A 20,932-nucleotide genomic window follows, 5' to 3' on the forward strand; every position below is an offset into this window, starting at 1 on the left:
ACTCTTAGTTTCCCTTGAAATTATGGCAAAAACCTTGAGATAAGCACTTTTCTAACATTTAAAATATTCTGGTATATCTATTGTTTAAATTAACTTCCCTATTCTCTTATTAAGAAAACTCTTTTTTGCAGAAGACAATAAATTTGGCTCCAATGTTTATCCTTCCATTTATTTGTTACAGAACTCTTAGAGTTTTACTTCTGCCTGTTATCTGAGTCTCATATCTATCATCCTTATATCAGCTAATTTTTCAGTTCAGTGATTGCTTTTAGAAATTGTTTTCAAGGACTTTTTTTGGCTAAAGATATGGATAACCATAGATTTTTCTTGATAAAGTGGTTCTGATTTTCTCAATTTTGGAACACCTCGTGTACTTTAAGTAGTGAAAACAAAGTTGTCTGTGCTCTTTACTGTGTTTTATAAATCCTTTTCTTAATTTTTGTACCTCCTACTCCACGAGTCCTATTCTTCTCCAAAAATCTAAAGAATGAAGTCATTCTTACCCTGACATCATTCAGTGTTAGCTGTCTTATTCTTTGTGACATCTTGTAAAAGTCTCTCTTTGAATTGACTTAGACTTCTTCATAGACCCCTAGAGGACCTTGGGATATTTTCCATTGATCTATAAGGTCAAATTTATGTTCATAATAATGCTACGATTTCCTTTGACATTTTCTCTGTGTCAACAATTGGCAAAGGTAGTGGTGGGTCAAACAGCAGCTAACCAGACATGAATCAGGACAGTGCTGCCAACTACACTAGTTATCATGGGATTGTACAACAAAACACACCTTTGAAAATCTCTGCTTCCAAACAGAAAAAATAAATATTAATCCTCATATTCACTTTGACCTTTAAATATACATCAAGTTTTAATATCCCATGTGACCGAATGGGAATAATAGGAAGTCTGCTGCATACTTATGTGGGACGTTTTGAGTCAAAGAAAAACACTTCTGTACCTCAGTTTGAAGCTGCTATTTTCATGGAGTACTATTTTTATTTGAAGGACAACTAGCTGACAAGTGCGTGGTTATTCCTGTTAGGGTTTTCTTTTGAAAATGGCAGAACAGAACCTGCTACTTGAAGGAAAATGATTCAGGTTTTGGACAGGGTGACGATAGAGGTCAAGTTTCCTTCTGCCTCCATCTCATTTTCCTGGCATCATTTGTTGAAGAGGCTATCTTTTCTCCAGTATGTAATTTTTGGCTTCTTTGTAAAAAATTAGATGGTTGTGGCCATGCGGTTTTATTTTTGAGTCTCCAACTCTGTTATATTGCTCTTTGTGTCTGTTTTTATATCATTATCATGCTTAAAAAACTGTCTCTGTAGTGTAATTAGTCTATTATTGTGATAAATTCACTCCAGTATTGCTATTTTTACTTGTGATTGAGTCTTTCATTCTTCCATACAAAATTTTGGATCATTTTTTCTGTTTCTGTTGAATAACATTTGGACTTTAATGAGTATTGATTGTGTTCAATTTAAGGCTATTATGAATGGGGTGGTTTTTCTGATTCTTTCTCAGATTATTCATTGTTAGTATACAGCAAATCTACCAATTTTTGTATGTTGATTTTGTATCCTGCTAAAGTTGACCTACCTTATAACCCCGCCATATTACTATTGAGTGTGAAGCAGTGGTGTATTAAGCAATAGCCATGCTTATTTCAGCACTGTTCACAATAGCAAAATGGTAGAATCAGTTACTTTTAATTAGTAATTTTTAATAGCTACTTGGATATCTGATAAATATCAGTAGGGATAACTGCTATGAACAAAGCTCTTTGGGCTAATTTTTTTGTTAAAAATATTTTTATTAGTATATATTATTGTACAAAATGAGAGATTCCATGGTGACAATTTTTGTACCTATGTATGTGTTTTGATTGTATTTACACCATTACTTTGTCTTTATTTCTACATCTCTCCCTCTTTTTAACCTTACAAAGTTGTTGTTTTTTTTTTGTTAATGAGTTTTTTTTTTATTGTGGAAGTACCGTACAGAGGGGATAAGAAATATACTCATTACCTTGCTCATGTAATGGGCTAATTTTTAAGAGTGTCAAGGAGTCCTGATACTAGGAATTAACAAAACTATATTGTAGTATTTTATTGAAAGCACTTTTCATAGCCATTATTTTATAATCTCCTATTAGATGCAAATGATGACCTGATTTTATGAATGACACAAGATCTATATATAACTATATGTGTATATAATATATAGAATGCATTAAAATATAACATTTAATAATAAAATAGTGATAATATATAATAATTAGAAACCCATTCAATGATAATATTCTTTACTCTCATTTGAGGTTTGCCTCTGAGTTTAATTTTGTACATTCCATCTCCTACAACATCTATTTACTTTTATCCAATTGAAGCTTCCTGTCATTTTTTCAGTGTAAAAGTATTACTTGGACCTTGAAGAAAACTAAGATATGCCAAGCAAAAGCATGTAAAGACCATTGTTAATCTTCCCCAGAAGAGGTAACTATGAAGTGTTCAGTGTATATTTACTTACATAGATGTTCTTCTAACCATGTTTATCAGTGTGAAATCAATACAGCCTAGTACTCAATTAAAATGACTTTGGAGTAGATGTTTAGTTTGAATGTCCACTCCATGAGCCTTTGGACAAGCCTTTAAAAATTAAGCTTCTATTTTCTTGTGGAATGTAATTTTCTTTCTTTTTTCTTTTCTTTTTGTTTTTGTGCAGGTACTCAGGCTTGAAATCAGGGCCTGGGTGCATCACTTAGCTTTTTTGCTCAAGGTTAGTATTCTACCACTTGAGCCACTACTCCACTTCCAGCCTTTTGGTGATTAAGTGTAGATAAGAATCTTAGGGATTTTCCTGCCCAGGCTGGCTTTGAACCATGGTCCTCATGTCTCAGCTTCTTGAATAGATAGGATTCTGGGCATGGGCCACCAGCACCTGGCTTGGAATTTTTATTTCCCCAAATGGAAATAATTGTAGTGCCTTTTTCATAGGTTTGCCTTGAGCCGTAGGTGATATCATGCTTGATGAACAGATTAGTGTCTGACATTCTATAAACATTCAATAAATATTAGGTGCTGATTTTGTTACATACATGTGCAGGTATATCAATAGATACATTAGATTTAATTACCCCCGCCCCCTTTTTATTTTTATTTTGCCGGTCGTGAGGCCTGAACTCTGGGCCTGGGTGCTGTCTCTCAGCTCTTCAGCTCAAGGCTAGCACTCTACCACTTGAGCCACAGTGCCACTTCCAGCTTTTTCTGTTTATGTGGTGCTGAGGAATCGAACCCAGGGCCTCATGCATGCAGGGCAAGCACTCTATTACTGAGCCACCTTCCCAGTCCTAATTTAACCCTTTTTGTTATATAGTTGTATGAGTTTTGATAGACCCAAATATGAAAATGCCATCCAGATATAGAAGAGTTTTGCCACTGCAGAAAAGTTCCTCAGATTTCCCTCAGCACAACCACTAGTTACTACACTGCTATTTTCTGTGTCTAAAAGTTTTGTCTTTTCAGAGTATCAAATAAATGAAGTTGTATGTTGTGTTTTCATTGTTATCTTACTTAGGATCGTGTATTTCAGGTCCATTCATGTTGTGTGCAGCTCTAGTTTGTTCCTTTCTACTGCAGATTGGCATTTCACTGAATGGTTGTATCACAAACAGTTTAACGATTCACTAATGGTTGTATCACGGTTTAATGATTCACTATGTTATATACGTTTGGGTTGTTTTTAGTGATTTTCATGACTTAAGCATTTGGTTACAAGCCTTTGAGTTATTATTTCCCTTTTTCATTGGTAAAAAGCTGGTTGTGGGATTGCTGGGCAATAAAGTTAGGACTTTATAAGGAACAGCTCACATGGTTTTGAATGTGACTACTATTTTGTGTTCCTACTAGCGTATATGAGAGTTACAGTTCCCTCTTGGCCCTTGCACTACTGTCAGCCATTTTAATTTTAACCCTTCCAGTGATTGTATAATTTTATCTTGTTGTGAGTATGATTGGCATACAGTAAAATTTTAGTGATGGAACTACTGGTCGTATTTTCTTGTGCTTGTGTAACTCTTTGTATATTTTCTATAATGATGTATCCCTTTGTAATGTTTGCCCATTTAAAATTTTTTTAAAAGTTGTGAAGTTGTCAAACTTGTTCTTATAAACTGGATACAGGTACTTTTTAGATAGGTTTAGAATATGTTTTTTTCTGATTGTAGCTTAGCTTTTCATTTTCTTAACTTTACATTTTAGAGTTTTTAATTTTGAAGAAGTACAATTTTATATCACATCTAAGAAATGTTTGCCTATGCTCAGCTTGCAAATAGTGTTTACTATTTATAGTTTGAGGTATTGCATTTAGGTTTGTGATCCATCCATGTGGCAGGAATTTTTGTATGTACTGTGAAGTTAACAGTCAAGGTGCATTTTTCTAGCTGGTCCAGCAGCAAGGACTTTGGTGCAGTGGCAGGACTGCTCTACATGTGTATCTTTCGACAGCATTTACACAAGTATATGTATCTGTCAAAATTCAGAAGAACGTACAATAAAAAGGGCAAATTTTACACTATGTATAATACTTTCGCCACTGAATTACCTTGACAATAAAGTAGCTTATAGTGTCCTTTACTTGTAATTATTAGTCGTGCTTATAGTAATAATCCCTCCTTTCCTATTTTTATGTTCTGGTACTGGGACTTGAACTCAAGACCTGGGTGCCGGCCCTTAACATTTCTGCTGAAGGCTAGCACTCTGCTACTTGAGCCACATGTCCACTATGTAGTTAGTTAATTGGACATAAGAGTTTCACAGACTTTTCTGCCTGGGCTGGCATCAAACTTTAATTCTCAGATCTCAACCCCTGAGTAGCTATGATTACAGATGTGATCCTCTGGTGCCCAGTGAATTAGTGGGTTTTTATGAGATGAAAAATACTGCTTTTATCCCTCTCTATTTAAGTATGAGGTTTGTAAAAATGCATCTTCTTGAGTAATTTTCTTTTTCTCCTAGTAAATTCCTCATCTATGCCTGTTTGCTGCTATTCTCTGTGCTGCTTGCCCTTCGTCTGGATGGCATCATTCAGTGGAGTTATTGGGCTGTCTTTGCCCCAATATGGTTGTGGAAGCTAATGGTCATTGTTGGAGCCTCAGTTGGAACTGGAGTCTGGGCACGAAATCCTCAATATCGGTAAGGTTACTTTTAAAATCCTCTGAGCTCTATCCTTAGGGAACAATATCTTGTTTTCTCTCATTCATGAAAAATTGAATCATTTTCTTTTCTTCCTATTTGGGGTTTTACAAGAAGTGTTGTAAAGGCAAACAGATCTCTTCAATTTTTTTCAAGACATGTTTTTATCAATATGTATTTTCTTTTAAAAGCAATGTTTCAGTGATTCAGAACTCAGCCAGCCCACAAATGCCCACACATGATCTAAAATATATCCCAAATACAGACTGATTAGGTTGTACTAGACTAAGAGTCATGAAATTACTGTGTTCTTCCAGCCTTGACCCTGAGGGATCTTTCCCCACTTTACTTTTTAGAACTGGAGTCCCCATGGCTCCACTCTCCAGTCCTGGGTTTTTATGAGTGGAAGTGATGTCAGGAGGCAGAGTGGTCTTCAGAAGCCTGTAAGTGCCTTGGACTGTGGCTGGAGAATACGGAAAATTAAGAACCAGCTGCTGACACAGAAGGCGGCGCTTTGAGAAACAAGGCAGAGGGTTCAGTGTTGCTGAACTCTATGGACGTCTTTCCCTTCTCTCCCCAAGGGTTATAAACTACATGATAGCAGGGTGCAGAGGACTGCAAAATGGGCTTTTCGAAACCTTTACCATTAAGATAAGGAGTGAAGCAGTGCCCAGTAGGCCAGTGGGCAGGATAGGGGGAGGTTCATGAGGCTGCTCATATGGGAAGAGTGTAGATGTTGGAGGCCTACCTCAACTTTAAAAATTTTTCATTTATTGTAAATACATTATTAAAAATAGAAATTGCTATTCAATGAACCTAGGGTCTTTAAATACCTACACAAAGAGACTTAATAGTTAAGGACCATTCATACATAGATAGCGATTGAAATTCTTAGATTATTTTTCCTGAAAGATTGTTTGCCTGTATAGAAGTACTTCTTTTCTTTTTGTGTTTGTTCCTCAATAAGTGTTAATATGTTAGTTTCCATCGATTGATATTTAAAAGCTATTTTATCTGTTTCTCTGTTGATTCAAAATCTTTTCCCTTACTCAAGATGCGTAAGGAAAGGAACTATGTATTTGGTTAAATTAAGGAAGGTCCTATTAACTAGTAAAATGCTATTAGGTCCTTTGGGAATAACTTCTTTCTCGAGCTCATGTGGACTGACCATTCGAATGGTATTTCAGAAATGTTCATTTGTAATTTCAGTGAACATTGTAGGCCTTTATAGATTTGTAAATGTGTTATAAAGCAATGTTCTCATTTGTGGCCTTATTTTTAAGTTAATAGCCTATTAAGTTCCTGATGATATTTAAACAGCAGTTATAACTAATTGTGTTGTACACAATATTAACTCTTTTGTTCTTTGTCTTTCATCTGCAGGTTTTAATTCATCCTAATGAAATAAAGGAAATATTTTTTAAAACTATATATGCATATATATATTTACATTTTAAAGTCGGACCTTGCAGTGTTACCGTGCTTTATTGACTATATCCCATAGTCATACAGAAAGCTAGCAATTATTACAGCATTGCATGAAATGTGATTTATATGGTTTTGAATTTATTGTGATATGAACATCATGAGATTTAAGAGATATTTATTGGATTGTAACAATAGAGACAATATTTTTTGTGCCAGCACTTGGCTTGCATTTATTTCTTCTTATATACTGTTTTTTTTGATGATTGAATGACATGGATGTTGGGCTAGGCATGGTAGTTCATGCCTGTAATCCCATCTACTTGTGAGAGAGATTGGTAGGATTATGGTTTTGAGACCACTCTGGGCCTAAAGTTAGTGATACTCCCATCTCAACCAATTAGCCAGATGTGGTGGCATGTCTATAGTTCCAGCTATGTAAAAGTACAGTTTGAGGCTTGCCCAGAGCACAAACATGAAACCTTATCCAGAGAAATAACACAGAAAAGGGCTGGGGGTATGGTTCAAGAGATAGAGGCATGAGACCACAATGTCAGAGAGAGAGATAAGGGAGTGTGATGGAAGAAGACTGCCTGTTAAAGATTAGGTAAAGGTAGCTTTCTACCTCATTTTCTTCTGTTTCTTGTCAAATTTCCAAGTAAAATTCAAAGTGCCAACTTGAATTGGTATTATTGTGGATTGCTTGTTTACAGCAGAAGGTCTGAACTAAAGATGTTTTCATTCTTCTGTCACTTTTTAGAGCAGAAGGAGAAACATGTGTGGAGTTTAAAGCCATGCTAATTGCTGTGGGCATCCATTTGCTGCTGCTGATGTTTGAAGTCTTGGTCTGTGACAGAATTGAGAGAGGAAGCCATTTCTGGCTTCTGGTCTTCATGCCACTCTTCTTTGTTTCCCCTGTGTCTGTTGCTGCTTGTGTCTGGGGCTTTCGACATGACAGGTCACTAGAGGTGAGAATTGGTGTCTTTAAGGATGTTCTCTAAATAGTGAATTTTTTTTTGTCAGTCGTGAGACTTGAACTTTAGGCCTGGGCACTGTCCCTCAGCTCTACAGCTCAAGGTGAGCGCTCTACCACTTGAGCCACAGCACCATTTCTGGTTTTCTGGTGGTTTAGTGGAGATAAGAGTCTCATGGATTTTCCTGCCCTGGCTGGCTTTGAACTGTGATCCTCAGATCTCAGCCTCCTGAGTAGCTAGGATTACAGGCGTGAGCCACTGGCGCCCAGCCTAAACAGTGATTTTAATGTCATTTTCTTGCATTTTGTTAGGAACAGATTGATCTTTAACCCTAGCTCATGCTATATAAGGAAACAAATGACAGTAGAATAAATGGTTCTCTTTCTTGATTTTCTCCCTAGGACATCAGCCTTCTTTTAGCTTCTGTCTTTCCAGTCCACCTATATCCATCAAGCTTCTCCAGAAAAAAAGAATCAATAGGATAGGTAGGCATGTAGATGTAAAAAAAAAACTGTTAAGGAACTGACTCTCATGGTTATGGGGCTAGTAAGTTTGAGAAGTGTCAAACAGGCAGATAAGCTGCAGAGTCAGCAGGAGTTGATGCAGCAATTCTGATGCTAAATATCTTCCTCACCAAGGAACCTTATTAGTCTTTGCACTTAGATCATTCAACTGATTGAAAGAAGCCCACCCACGCCACATTTTCAAGGGTAATTTCCTTTGTGTAAAGCCAGTCCCTTCACAGCAGGATGTACCTTACTGTTCCATTAAATAACTAGGTAATATACTTAGTCAAATGGATGTATAAAACTAACTCAGCTGGGCACTTGTGGTTAACACGTATAATCCTAGCTACTTGGGAAGCTGGGATATGAGGATCACAGTTCGAAGCCAGCCTAGGCAGGAAGGTCCGTGAGACTCTTATCTCCAATTAATCACAGAAAAAAAAAGTATGAAATGGCGCTGTGGCTCAAGTGGTAGGGCATGATCCTTGAGCAAAAGGAGCTCAGCACCCAGGCCCAGAGTTCAAGCACTAGGACCAGCAAAACCAAAAAAAAAAAAAAGACAAAATTAACTGTCACCACCACACACCCCGTGATCTGGCTCCACATCTGTTCTTGGTTGTCTTATGCTAATGTGTCATTTCTTCAGTATTTATTGTGTATTTATTCTATGCCACACATTCTTTTGCCTAAGAATAGGGGCTACACAGATGAATTCAACTTCAGGACTAGTAATAGTAGTAATGAAAATAATTGTGGGTAGTATTTATTGTCTACTTACTTTGTGGAGAGGCAGTTCACATGGAGCAGTGTCTTAATTCAGTGTTCTCAGCAACCATGTGAGTCAGGCACAGCTTTTTTCCAGAAAAGATAATTGGTTCATTAAGTCTCCCTGCCTCCAAAGCTTGTGTATTTTACAGCATGTAAGATAAGGGCCCACAGCTGTGTGGTAATGGGTTAAGAGAAGAACTAGAAGCATAGTCCCCTTTATCTGTGGTTTTGCTTTCCATGCTTTTAGTTACCTGGACAATTGCTGTCTGAAAAGACACCGTACAGTGCAGTGAGATGTTTGGGGAGAGAGAGAGAGACCACATTCACATCACTTTTTTTTTGGGGGGGGGGGTCCGGTCATGGGGCCTGAACTCTGGGCCTGGGCCCTGTCCCTCAGCTCTTCAGCTCAAGGCTAGCGCTCTACCACTTGAGCCACAGCGCCACTTCCAGCTTTTTTCTTTTTGCTTATGTGGTGCTAGGAATCGAACCCAGGGCCTCATGCATGCAAGGCAAGCGCTCTACCGCTGAGCCACCTTCCCAGCCCCTCACATCACTTTTGTTACAGTATATTGTTACAGTTGTTATATTTTATGATTGCTGTCACTAATTCCTCCCTTGCCTAATTTATAAATTCAATTTTATCATTGGTGGGTATGATCTGGGCAAAAATAGTACTTAAAGGATTGGGAGTTCATCCTCTAGGAGTCTTGGAGCATATCCCCTGTGGATAAGTAGGGGTGACTATTGATGCCTTGTTCTAAATCATATAGAGCAGAGTAGAGGAAGGAGAATGCTTGCTGTTGGACTGGAAGGGACTTAGGAGTTGAGAGTGAGCCATGACCCCAGGTGCAGTTTTAAAAGGAAGGTGCCCAAAGAGAGGAAGAGTGGTGGAGCAAGACCCTGTGAGTTGGAGGGAATCGGACCCAGAGCAACAGGTAAGGTTTGCCTCTGAATGAGGCAGGGAGGACTACTCCTCTGGACCTGGTGGAAAGCCATGTTGTAGGTGTGTTTGGTGGGTCAGGAGAATATAGAGGGATGTACCTCCTGTCTGTCTGCAGTTCCCTGATCCTTCACAAGTCCAGGTACATTTCTGCCCTGCTCTCCTGTAGCTGCTACTACATGTTGGTGATGAAATTCACATGATGCATGGATTGGGCCCCAAGTTTATGGTCACCAGCTGCAGCCAGACCACATATTAACCGTATTAACTATAGCTTGCTGGCCTCCAAGGGATGAAAACAGGTTTGAAGATTGGCGTGAAGAAAATCTTACTTTTTTATGAATGAGAAACCGAGGTAGATATACTGTTTATTATTTACAAAATATTGGGAGTATCAAATTTTCACGAGAAGCACGATTAGGAAACAGAAGTCTCTCTTACCTTCTTGGGGGTATATAATGGGAGCAAGTTTTAGTAGCCCTGAGCTGATGCTCCTTGGGCTGGTTCAGCTCAGTTCCCTCTTCTATTATACTGACAGCTCCCCATTTTCTAGAGCCATTTGCCTCCTCTGCCTCTATTCGTCTTTTCTTGTTCTTTACCTTCCTCTTTGGGGACCTGTCAGAGTCAGCATTTGGTGAGGAACTTAGCCACAATCACCCCATCAAGTTTACTGTCTGTCATCTGCAAAATAAAAGAAAGCAGGGACAGTGAGTCCCTTTCCAGCCTTTGATCAGAAGTCATGCTGTCTCGCTGCTCACCGGTGGACTTCCCACTACCTGGCATACTTGCCATGGGCCACGTATTCAGCAGGCCGCCCTGAAGCTCTGGTCACTGCTGAGCATTTCCTGACACCAGAGGCACTGCCTTCACTTCTCTTAATGTGAAGCCTATGATGGTTAATTTTCCTTGTTGACCCCTATGGAAAGCACTGAGATCAGGCCATGTCTGTGAGGATTTTACCACACACATAGGCTGGCACCTACATGGAATTAAAAGGAAGGAGAAAGCCAGAGAGCATGGGTATTCTCTCTCTTCTCTTCTGTTTCTTCTCTCCAGTTTTCCCTCTCTGTTTCTCCCTTTCCTTCCTCTTATTTCCTCCTGCTCTTCTTCCACACTTCTGAACTTCCTCTCACTTTCCCTTGTCTTCTTACCTCTACCTCTTCTCCTCTCCCTTCATCCCTTCTCCTGTCCTTCCCTCTCATTCTCATCTCTCTCTCCTCTCCCCTTTTCCCTCTTCCCTTTCTCCTCTCCTCTCCCTTCTCATACTCTCCCGTTATCCCTCTCATCTACCCTCTTTCCCCCTCTTTACTCTCCTATTCTTCTAGCCTCACCTCCTGTCCTCGTCCTCCCCATCCCCCTTCCGCTTTCTTCATTTCCTCACCCTGTCCTTGCATCTTCTTGCTTTTCCTCTCCCTCTTCTCCCTGCTCTCCTCTCCCGTATCTCCTCACCCCTCCTCTCTCTCTTCTCCACTCCTTTTCCTCTCACCACTCCCCTCTCCTCTCTGTCTCTCCTCTACTTCCTTTCTTCTCTACATTCCTCTTCTCTTATGTCCCCTCTTCCTTTCTTCTCCCCCTTCACGCATCCTCTCCCTGTCCCTTTCTCCCCTCCCTTCTCTTCTTCTCTTCCTCATTCCTGCCCCCCACCCCGTCCCTTTGCTTTCGCTCTTCCTTCCTTTGCTTTCCCTGTATTTTTCTCTCCTCCTTTTCTCTCCTCTCCCCCTCCTGTCCATCTCCTCTCCCCTGTCTTTTATCCTCTCTTTTGCTCTCTTCTACATTCTTCTTTCCTCTTTTCTCCTCTCCAGCTCTTTCCCTCTAGATCTTGTTTCTTCTCTCCTCTCCTCCCCCGTCCTCTTCTTCTGGTCCCCCGCTTCTCCTCCCCTCTCCTCTTCCCTGTACTCTCCTTTCTTCCTCTCTACTTGATCTCCTTTTTCCTCTCCTTTCCTCTCTTCTTCTTGTTCCTCTCTTCCCCTCTCCTCTTTTTTTCTCTCCTCTCCCTCCTCTCTCCTCTCCCTAGCCTCTCCAAGTTCTTTCATCACCCTGTCCAATTTCATTTCCTCTCCTCTTTATCTCCTCTGTTCCATCCTTTCTCCTTTCGTCTCTACTTTTTCCCTGTCCTTTCCTCTCCTCCTCCTCTCCACCTCCTCTTCTCTCTCTTTTCTTGTCTCTCCTCCCTCCTCTCCCTTCTCTCCTTCTCTGTCTCCTCCCTTTTTCTCTCTCCTTTCCTCTCCTTTGTCCTCTCCCCCCTCCTCTTTTACATTCCCCCCTCCTGTTCTCCATCTCCATCTTCTCTCACTTTCCCCTGTCTGCTTCCTGCCACAGTGGTAAGAGCTGATTGCTCCGCGAGGCCTTCCTCACCATGATAGACTGCAACCTCTGAAAAGATAAACCAAAATAAATCTTTTTCTTCCTACGTTGTTTCCTAAGGTGTGTCTCAGCAGCAAAAAGTCTGAATCACACAGAGCCTTTGTCTCCCTTGGTCTTGTACTCCTTCGTGACTTCCTCTTCCTTTGCTTCCTTACAAGGGGCCCTTTCTCAGCATTTTGTTTCTCAGTATCTTTACTGACGGCTCGTATTTGATCTTATTGGCACTTCCATGCGCGTCAGGTGCTGTTGCCCTAAATTCTCATTCCTAATCTCCCATTTCTGTACTAGTCACATTTGCCTCCTCATCCCGCTCCCCCCGCCCCCCACCAATCCATCCTTCTTCCAGGTTAAGGGCACCTAAGCATACATGCTTGCCTTTTCACTTTGTGCCAGTATTGCCTAGCATGTTGTTTCTACTACTTTAGCAAATTAAGTAAAAGTTAGTTTTAAAAATCATCCAAAAAGCCAAGCTAGCTGGATGTTGGTAGCTCACGCTTACAATTCTAGCTACTCAGGAGGTTGAGATCTGAGGATTGTGGTTCACTGCCAGCCTGGGCAGGAAAAGTCTATAAGACTTTTATCTCCAGTTAACCACAGAAAGCCAGAAGTGGAATTGTGCCTCTAGTGGCACAGTGATATCCTTGAGCAGAAAAGCTTAGGACCAGTGCCCAGGCCCTGAGTTCAAGCCCTACAACTCACAACAAGAAAAGCCAGTCATGGGTGGCTTATAGATATAATCCTATTTGGGAAACTGAGATCTGAGGGTAGTGGTTTGAACCCTGCCTATGCAGAAAAGTCTGTGAGACACTTATTTTCAGTTAATCAGCTAGAGGTGTGGCTCAAGTGGTAGATTGACCGCCTTGAGTAGAATCCTAAGAGACAATGCCCAGGCCCTGAGTTCAAGCCTCAGTACCTACCAGCACACACACACACACACACACACACTGAGTTCAAGCCTCAGTACCTACCAGCGCGCGCACGCGCACACACACACACACACACACACACACACACACACACACACACTCTGTGTTCAAGCCTCAGTACCTACCAGAACACACACACACACACAGAGCCTTACATCAACAAAAACCACAGAAATCAGAAATGTTCTAGGTGGATACATTTGCTCTAACATTGTTCAGTGAAGGAAGGAAGGATGTTATTTGACATTCTAGGTAAGAAAGTTTTGGTGTAACAAGTGTTCTATATTTAGTAAGACACTTAACCTGGACCCTTTTGCGTTGAAGTTAACTGCCGGTTGTGTAAGCGTTGGTGAAAGGAGACTGCCATGTAGTTCAGGCAGAAGAAAGTTTACTGGGAGAACCACACTGCTGGCCTGCACCAGATGTAGGTGTGTGTGTGCAGGGCAGGAACTAATGGCAGAGAGATATTATGTAGGGAAAGGTAAAGAGGAGGTAAGGCTGCAGGAGATGTGGAAGTGACCTCAGGATGAGAAAGTGACCTCAGAGGATGAGGAAGTGACCTTAGTGAATGAGGAAGTGACCTCAGTAGATGAGGAAGTGACCTCAACCTAGAGTCCTTTTGCTGACTTACAGTCAGGTGATTAACAGTTGCAGGTGATCACCAGTTTGGGATAGGTGATTTCTGGTAAGGCTGTGTGCTGTCCTTCACAAAGGGGAGGAGGGATGACCTAACACCAGTACTATGCCCCAGGCCTTTGGGACATCTAAAAGTAATTTTACACTAAAAAGTAATTTTCCCACTAACTCCACCACCTCTGATCAGTGCTATCAGGCTAAGGAACACTGATAGGCTTATTTATAAACTGTTTTGGACAAGAACTGAGAGACAGGTTTAAGAAGCCTATGAAAATAGGTAACTTTGGTTTTTTAGAGAGGGAAAGTAAGTTCCAGAGGAGGCACTGTGTTAGGCATGACTTCCACAAAGTGAACCTTTCATATATTCACACTTTCCTCATTCCCACCTACAAGAAGCAACAACCAGCCTGAGTTGAGTTCCTTGTTGACTTTTCTGACATTGAAACAGGAGAATATACAGTGACAGGGATGTAACATGGGCAGCTGAGATGTGACTGATGAGCTGACTGTAGTAAGAAGAAAGTGTGGGATCTGGTAAAAAGGAGTTTTCACAAGGAGAGGACAGATCAAAGCCCATTTCCTGAGCTTTCAAAATGTGACAAGGTACTCTAGGCACTATAGTGAACTCAGGACACCAAGGGTAGTGGCCACTTAGAGGAAAACTGATGCTTAACATCTGTCAAGGCATCATACAGACTTATAGCCTAAAATAGTTTATTAGGTCATATTCCAGTCTTTTCCAAGAAGATAGACTATTACAATTCAGGGTTCTCAGCAAGTGCTGTGATATAAACCTAGTGTTGAGGGGAAATGTGGATGAAGAACACATAATAAGGGTAGATGTGTCTTATTTAAATAATTGTAGGGTTTGAGGAATTGCACAGTACATAACAGGTACATGGATCCCATCTCTAATTGTAGGTTTTAAAGAATGAAATAAAACTATTTATGTAATTTACCTTTTCAGATGACATAGGATGGGAATACTATATTTACAACTAATTTCTTAAATCAGTGGAATTAGCTATTAGGCATTTCTTTTGGCCTAGAGATCAGAACTAATGACTCATGAATTGCACTGTGGATGGAGAACTTTGGAGTAATCTCTGAGCCAAGTCATACATTTCCACTCTGTGGATAAGGACAGGTATTGTCACCAGAAGGAAGAGTGCCCTGAATGCCTTTGAGAACAAAGGACCATCTAGAACTAGGGACCGATTGGACATGGGAAATGGATTCTGGGAGGAGAATGGTGATACAGGGGCTATCTTAAGCAGTCAGGGCTAGAGAGTAGGCAGGGGATTCAAAAGAAGTTTGGGTGGCAAAATGGATCAAATTTGGACTGAATATGAGCGTGCAAGGAATACAATAGGAGGTGCTTCCTAGGTTTGTTGTTTGGGGAATCCAGCTACTGTAGTGCCTTATGGAGATTGAAAGGAGAGGGGCAAGGTACCGAGGACAACAAGCTCAACTGGGGACTGACAACATTTAAGATACCATTAAGAGAGCCAAGTATCACTTTAATAGCTGCATCTGTCACTGAGACATTTTTGAGGATGGACCACTAGGCACCAAGGTAAGCCAGAGTGAAGCTAAAACTACTCCCCAATACCAAGGGTGTGATGAGTGAGAGTGTGTGTGTGTGTGTGTGTGTGTTTCTATTGGGAATTGAGTTTTAGGTGCTGGGATGCATTGCCATTCAATGAGGGGAAAAAAAAAACCTCAAGAAAGACTTGTCAGAGCACTCATAGGATGTGGACATTTGTGTGGTGGGATTTGTGTGTGTGTGTGTCTGTGTGTGTGTGTGTCTGTGTCTGTCTGTGTGTGTGTAGGTCTGTGTGTGTGTGTGTGTGTGTGTCTGTGTGTGTGCTACCCTGGAGCTTGAACCCAGGGCTTGGGCACTTTCCTTGAACTTTTTTGCTCAAGGCTAGCACTCTACTACTTGGGCCACAACTCCATTTCTGGCCTTTTTTCATAGTTAATTGGAGATAATAATCTCATGGGCTTTCCTGCCCAGGTTGGCTTCAAACCTCAATCCTTAGATCCCAGCTTCCTGAGTAGCTCGGATTACAGGTGTGAGCCAGCTGTGTCCAGCTTGTGGTGGGACTTTTGAACCTCCAAAAACAAGATAACAAAAAGGAAGCAATTGTTCACCAAGGTGAATGCTGCAAAGATACCCAGGAAAGTGCAAGTGGAAATTGTCTGTTGTTTCCTGTTACTGGAGACGTTAATGAAGGCAGTTTCTTATTGGGATGGTCATAGGTGAGGTTTAGAGTGGCAGCTGAGTCAATAGGGACTCACCTAGCCATTTCTGTCTCACAAAGCTGGAAGACAGCAGATAAGGGGCTAAGCCAAAGAAGGGTAGAGGATCATGAAAGGGTAGGCTTATTTGGGCTTGGTTGTTTTTTCAAATGGTAAATAGATAACATGTTTCTGGTTGATAAGGGTTGATGTTCTGGATGGCTAGATGTAACCTGTGGAGAAGAAGGGATAGGATATATAGGATATAGGGCCAAGTCCTGGGTCCAAGAGAAAGGAAATGCAAGGGTGGTTACAAACAGAGATGACCAAGAGAGAGAGAGAGAAAGAGTGGTGACAGAGGGTAGGGTATTTACTGCCACTCTTTTCCATATACCTGGAAACAAGGTCATCGTTGTGGGTCGGTAGTGATCAAACCTCTAGTGGCAAAAGGAGCAGAGCACCAGCTGGGCAGAAGGATGAGACGGAAGACCAGCACACTTGTTATCACAGAGCTGCTGTGCTCGTGTAGTGCTCCAAATCAGGAGTTTCCAGTGTAACATAGTCTGAGTTTTATTATATTAAAATTTGCCATGCCTGGTAATGTGTAACCAAAACTGCAGAAGTAATATCTTTTATGATAACTGATTCTTCTCTTTATTTTTAGTTAGAAATCCTGTGTTCTGTCAACATTCTCCAGTTTATATTCATTGCCTTAAGACTGGACAAGATCATCCACTGGCCCTGGCTTGTATGTAACTTTTTAAGTCCTTAAGTAACATTTTAAAATAGAAAGTAACGTATTTGTTATAGAAAACTTGGAAATGACAGGCAAACATAAGTAATAGACCAATAATCACCAGTTATCCCACCACTGGGAAATAACACGCTTAGTGTTTACCTAGTGTTTTTTTTATTCATTTCCTCTGTACTTATAGTTGGGATTAGGTTGCATGTAAAATTTTGTATTCTGCTATTTTGTTTTAGCATACCATAAGCATTTGCGCATGTCAAGTAAATGAACAGCTTTCTGACTTTAGTGATGGAAAGTACTCTATTGAATTTATCAAACCATTCCCTTATTTCAGAATGTTTCAGATGTTGCTGCCAGTGTTTACAATTTTAGATTTTAAGTTTTCTGAATTTTTAATTGATATATAGTAACTGTACATATTTAAGGGATCTGTTGTGAATTTCCTGTACATGTTACGATGTGTAATGGATCCGATCGAGTAATCGGATTGGAGTAATTGAAATCTCTGTTCCCTCAGACATTTATCATTTCTTTGTGTTGAAATGTTTAAAGTGTTCTCTGCAATTTTGAAATATTCAATAATTGTTGTTAACCATAGTTATTTTGGTGTTAAGTAAACTGAAGTTTTTTAGTGTGTATTCCAGTAGTAGGGCTTGAACTCAGGGTATCACACTATTGCTTGGCTTTTTCACTCAAGGCCAAGCACTCTCACTTGAAACACACTTCCACTTCCATTGAGATCCTTAAATATATGTGTGTGTGTGCATATGTGCGTGTGCATATGCATGTGTGTGTGTACTGTACTGACATGTTCCTTTTCAAAAAAAACCTGTATGTCTTTATGAAGTTACATTCTTGTTGGAAATGGGCTCATAAATCATGAGTCAAGCCTAGCTTCAGTTAATGATTGTGGAGGTACATGTCTGGAGGGAAGGATACAAAGATAAATCACAATTTGTACATTACAGGTTACAGTATTATTTCAACTAGTAAATAGACAGACAGTGGGAACAGAGACAGAAGAGTTATAGTGCCCTCTGAGATGTTAGGTTGTGCCAAGTGGTTTGGATTCTGTTTTCCTTGTTGTTTGTGATGTACTTTTGTACACCAAATATTCTCTATACTAAATATAGTTTACTTTAAAAAATACCTAAACTAGCTGGGCTCTGATGGCTCACACCTGTAATCCTAGCTATTCAGGAAGCTGAGATCTGAGGATTATGGTTCAAATCTAGTACAGGCAGAAAGTCCAGAAGACTCTTACAAATTACCAAAGAAAAAGCCAGAAGTGGAGCCATAGGTTAAGTGGGAGAGGGCTAGCCTTGAGCAAAAGAAGCTCAGAGACGGTGGAAAGGCCCTGAGTTGAAGTCCCAGGGGACTGCCAATAAAGAGATAGATGAGTAAAAAAAAATACTATACACAGAAAAAAGGGGAAATTTCTTACTGGGAAACCAGGAAAAAAAAATAAGGGAGTATAGGCTACCAAATTAAAGATATTTATCAATTCTGCCTACTGGCTTTGATAAAAGATTAATAATAAAAGTACTTGTTCAGGTCCCATCTTACATCTTCTGCGCTGTCAAGTTCAGAATTCATTGTATCATGGTGTAGAGGAAATAAATCTAGTCAGAATCAACTTGTTGACATTATAGTAACCTCACAGGGCACCAAGGATCGTGGCTCCTTTGAGGAAAATGGATACCTCACATCTGTCAAGACAGCACAGACACCACTCGACCAAAATAGTTTTGTTTTGTTTTGTTTTTTGAGTCCAGTCGTGGGGCCTGAACTCTGGGCCTGGATGCTGCCCCTCAGCTCTTCAGCTCAAGGCTAGCACTCTACCACTTGAGCCACAGTGCCACTTCCGGCTTTTTTCTTTTTGCTTATGTGGTGCTGAGGAATCGAACCCAGGGCCTCAGGCATGCAAGGCAAGCGCTCTACCACTGAGCCACCTTCCCAGCCCCAAAATCGTTTTTTTTTAAATTATTATATCATCCCCCCATTCTTTTATAAAACTTGCTAATTGTCCCTTAGACCAAGTGTTGAATGCGTGACCAAGAATAAGGCAATATATGTGAGTGAGGGTTTTAGGATATGCAGAGGCCTTGGTTCAGATGCCAAGCTACCAGGTGAAGGAAGAGAGATTGATGACAGGCCCTGTGGTGGTTATTTTGCTTTTCATGTTGCAGTTATGGCAGCCGGCCTGTCTCTATGTATTCCTGACGTTACAGTGGCACCCATGAGGCTGTGGTGGAATCTCTGACTCTTGTCTCTCTGTTCCTCCCTGCAGGTAGTGTGTGTCCCCCTGTGGATCCTCATGTCCTTTCTGTGCCTGGTGGTCCTCTATTACATTGTGTGGTCTGTCTTGTTCCTGCGCTCTATGGATGTGATTGCAGAACAGCGAAGGACACACATAACCATGGCACTTAGCTGGATGACCATTGTGGTGCCTCTTCTTACTTTTGAGGTAAGCGTTCTATGGGAAACCTCTTTGGCCTCTGCAGCCACCTGTTTCCTCTACCTTTGCCCTGTATACTTCAAATAGTAGCCTTCAGCTACTATTTGTCAGCGGGTACCTGAGGACAGAAGGTCCAGAAGAAGGTTAGCACAGTGAGAACATAGTCTTTTTTCCCCCCTGTGGGAAGGAGACAGGTAAATAGGTAGACAGTGCACACTAGAATGAACACTGATGCTTCCTTAGAGAAAACCATAGGGGGAGTTTCTCATAAAACTAGTGATGAGCAATTTGCAAGCCAATGGACTTTGCTTGGTCCTGGGAAGGGAAATTCATCCAATTCTAACCCCAGGATGGGTGGTTTTTGGCCATTTCCTGGGGTGACTTTCCCTCCTCAGAGACCTGCTGGGGGAGGAGCTGCCTACTGAGGCAGCTTGTGACTTTGTTTATTTTTAAGCGATGTGGCAACAGGATGTTGACGGTGTGTCTCTTTCTGTAGATTTTGCTGGTTCACAAGTTGGATGGCCACAATGCTTTCTCTTGTATTCCAATATTCGTTCCTCTGTGGCTCTCGCTGATCACACTGATGGCAACTACATTTGGACAGAAGGGAGGAAACCACTGTATGTACTCAACTTCTCAGAAGCCCTTGGGTGGGGTGTGCAGATGCATATTCCTGAACTTTATGAGAGAATGAGGTCTGAGGGCCCCAGTTTAGCATCTGGAACATCTTACACATGGATACACACCATAGCTAGCCTCCGGTGTATACTGTGATTGGAGAGTAGATGAAACGAGACAAGCCACCTGTCTGAGCTCCCATTTCCTCCTTTGCAAACTAAGTCTTCTGATCGCTTGTCCTAAGGCTTGGAAAGATGGATAAAAAAAAAATCTTAGCATCCCCCAATTAGCCTAGGTCCCATTTTGCCCTATCTCCTTTCTATAAGGAAGTCTTGCTAGCTGTTTTTGGCTGGAGCATACTACCTTTTCACTGGCACACTGTGGCATGCAGATTTGAGATGATCTTTGAAGAGAGCCCCTTCCTCACAAAGCTATGAACTGTACTAGATTGAAGTCAGAAAATTGATCTTCTGGCAACCTGGGATGGAGAGAAGCCTAAATTTTTAGCCCAGGCTCTGCTGCTGCTTATGTCATGAGACAAGCAACAGCTGGATGGTTTCCTGCAACAGAGAGGAAGAATGCACTTCAGGGAACTAGCCTGGAGGGGGCCCTTATAAGCTTAGGTTATGTCCTAGCCTGATCAAATTCCTTCCTCAGATTTGAGAGGGTAAGAGAAAGCTTTTGCTTAGATGCTACACTTTATCATCCATGAGTCTAGTGTGGGGTGGGGAAGATTGGAGGAAGATTACACAGGCTAAGCATCATAGGTGTTCGGGAATTACTACAGCAAGTAGGGACTTTCGAACTTCATCATCAGCATCAGTTCCTAGAGGACCAGGTAAAACAGCTCTGCCGGCCCCATTCCATCCCACAGTAAGGGAATTTCTGAATTAGGAGGCTTGGGGTGGGACCCAAGAATCCCCACCTTAACGGGGGCCTTGGGCTGCCATGTTGTCAGTCTGAGACTTAACCTTGAGAATCTGGGGGCTGGAAGTCCAAATTCTTCCCTTTATTGAGCATTTATTGAGCATTTATACGTTGGTCATTTATTTCTGAGGTATCTGGACAACGTGATACACTTCTCATTCAGGACAGGAGAGTAATGCACAAGCCAATCCTAAGACTTGAA

The 20,932-nt window shown here is 41.1% G+C and overlaps 1 protein-coding gene across 2 annotated transcripts in view; it reads left to right on the forward strand.

The window, feature by feature from the left end:
* Nucleotides 1–20,932, forward strand: part of Tmem185a (transmembrane protein 185A) — a 36,030-nt gene that overhangs the window by 13,423 nt on the left and 1,675 nt on the right. The window contains exons 2-7 of one of the 2 annotated variants that reach the window (XM_042680418.1): nt 2,413–2,499; nt 5,020–5,196; nt 7,382–7,589; nt 16,641–16,724; nt 19,018–19,194; nt 19,682–19,805. In XM_042680418.1, coding sequence (XP_042536352.1) covers nt 5,138–5,196; nt 7,382–7,589; nt 16,641–16,724; nt 19,018–19,194; nt 19,682–19,805 — 652 coding nt within the window. In that variant the 5' untranslated portion in view covers nt 2,413–2,499; nt 5,020–5,137. The remainder of the gene's footprint in view (nt 1–2,412; nt 2,500–5,019; nt 5,197–7,381; nt 7,590–16,640; nt 16,725–19,017; nt 19,195–19,681; nt 19,806–20,932) is intronic. The other variant, XM_042680417.1, reaches the window with a different exon arrangement.

The sequence above is a fragment of the Dipodomys spectabilis genome, unplaced genomic scaffold, assembly GCF_019054845.1.
Source record: "Dipodomys spectabilis isolate Male_0828 unplaced genomic scaffold, ASM1905484v1 ptg000060l, whole genome shotgun sequence".
NCBI lineage: Eukaryota > Metazoa > Chordata > Mammalia > Rodentia > Heteromyidae > Dipodomys > Dipodomys spectabilis.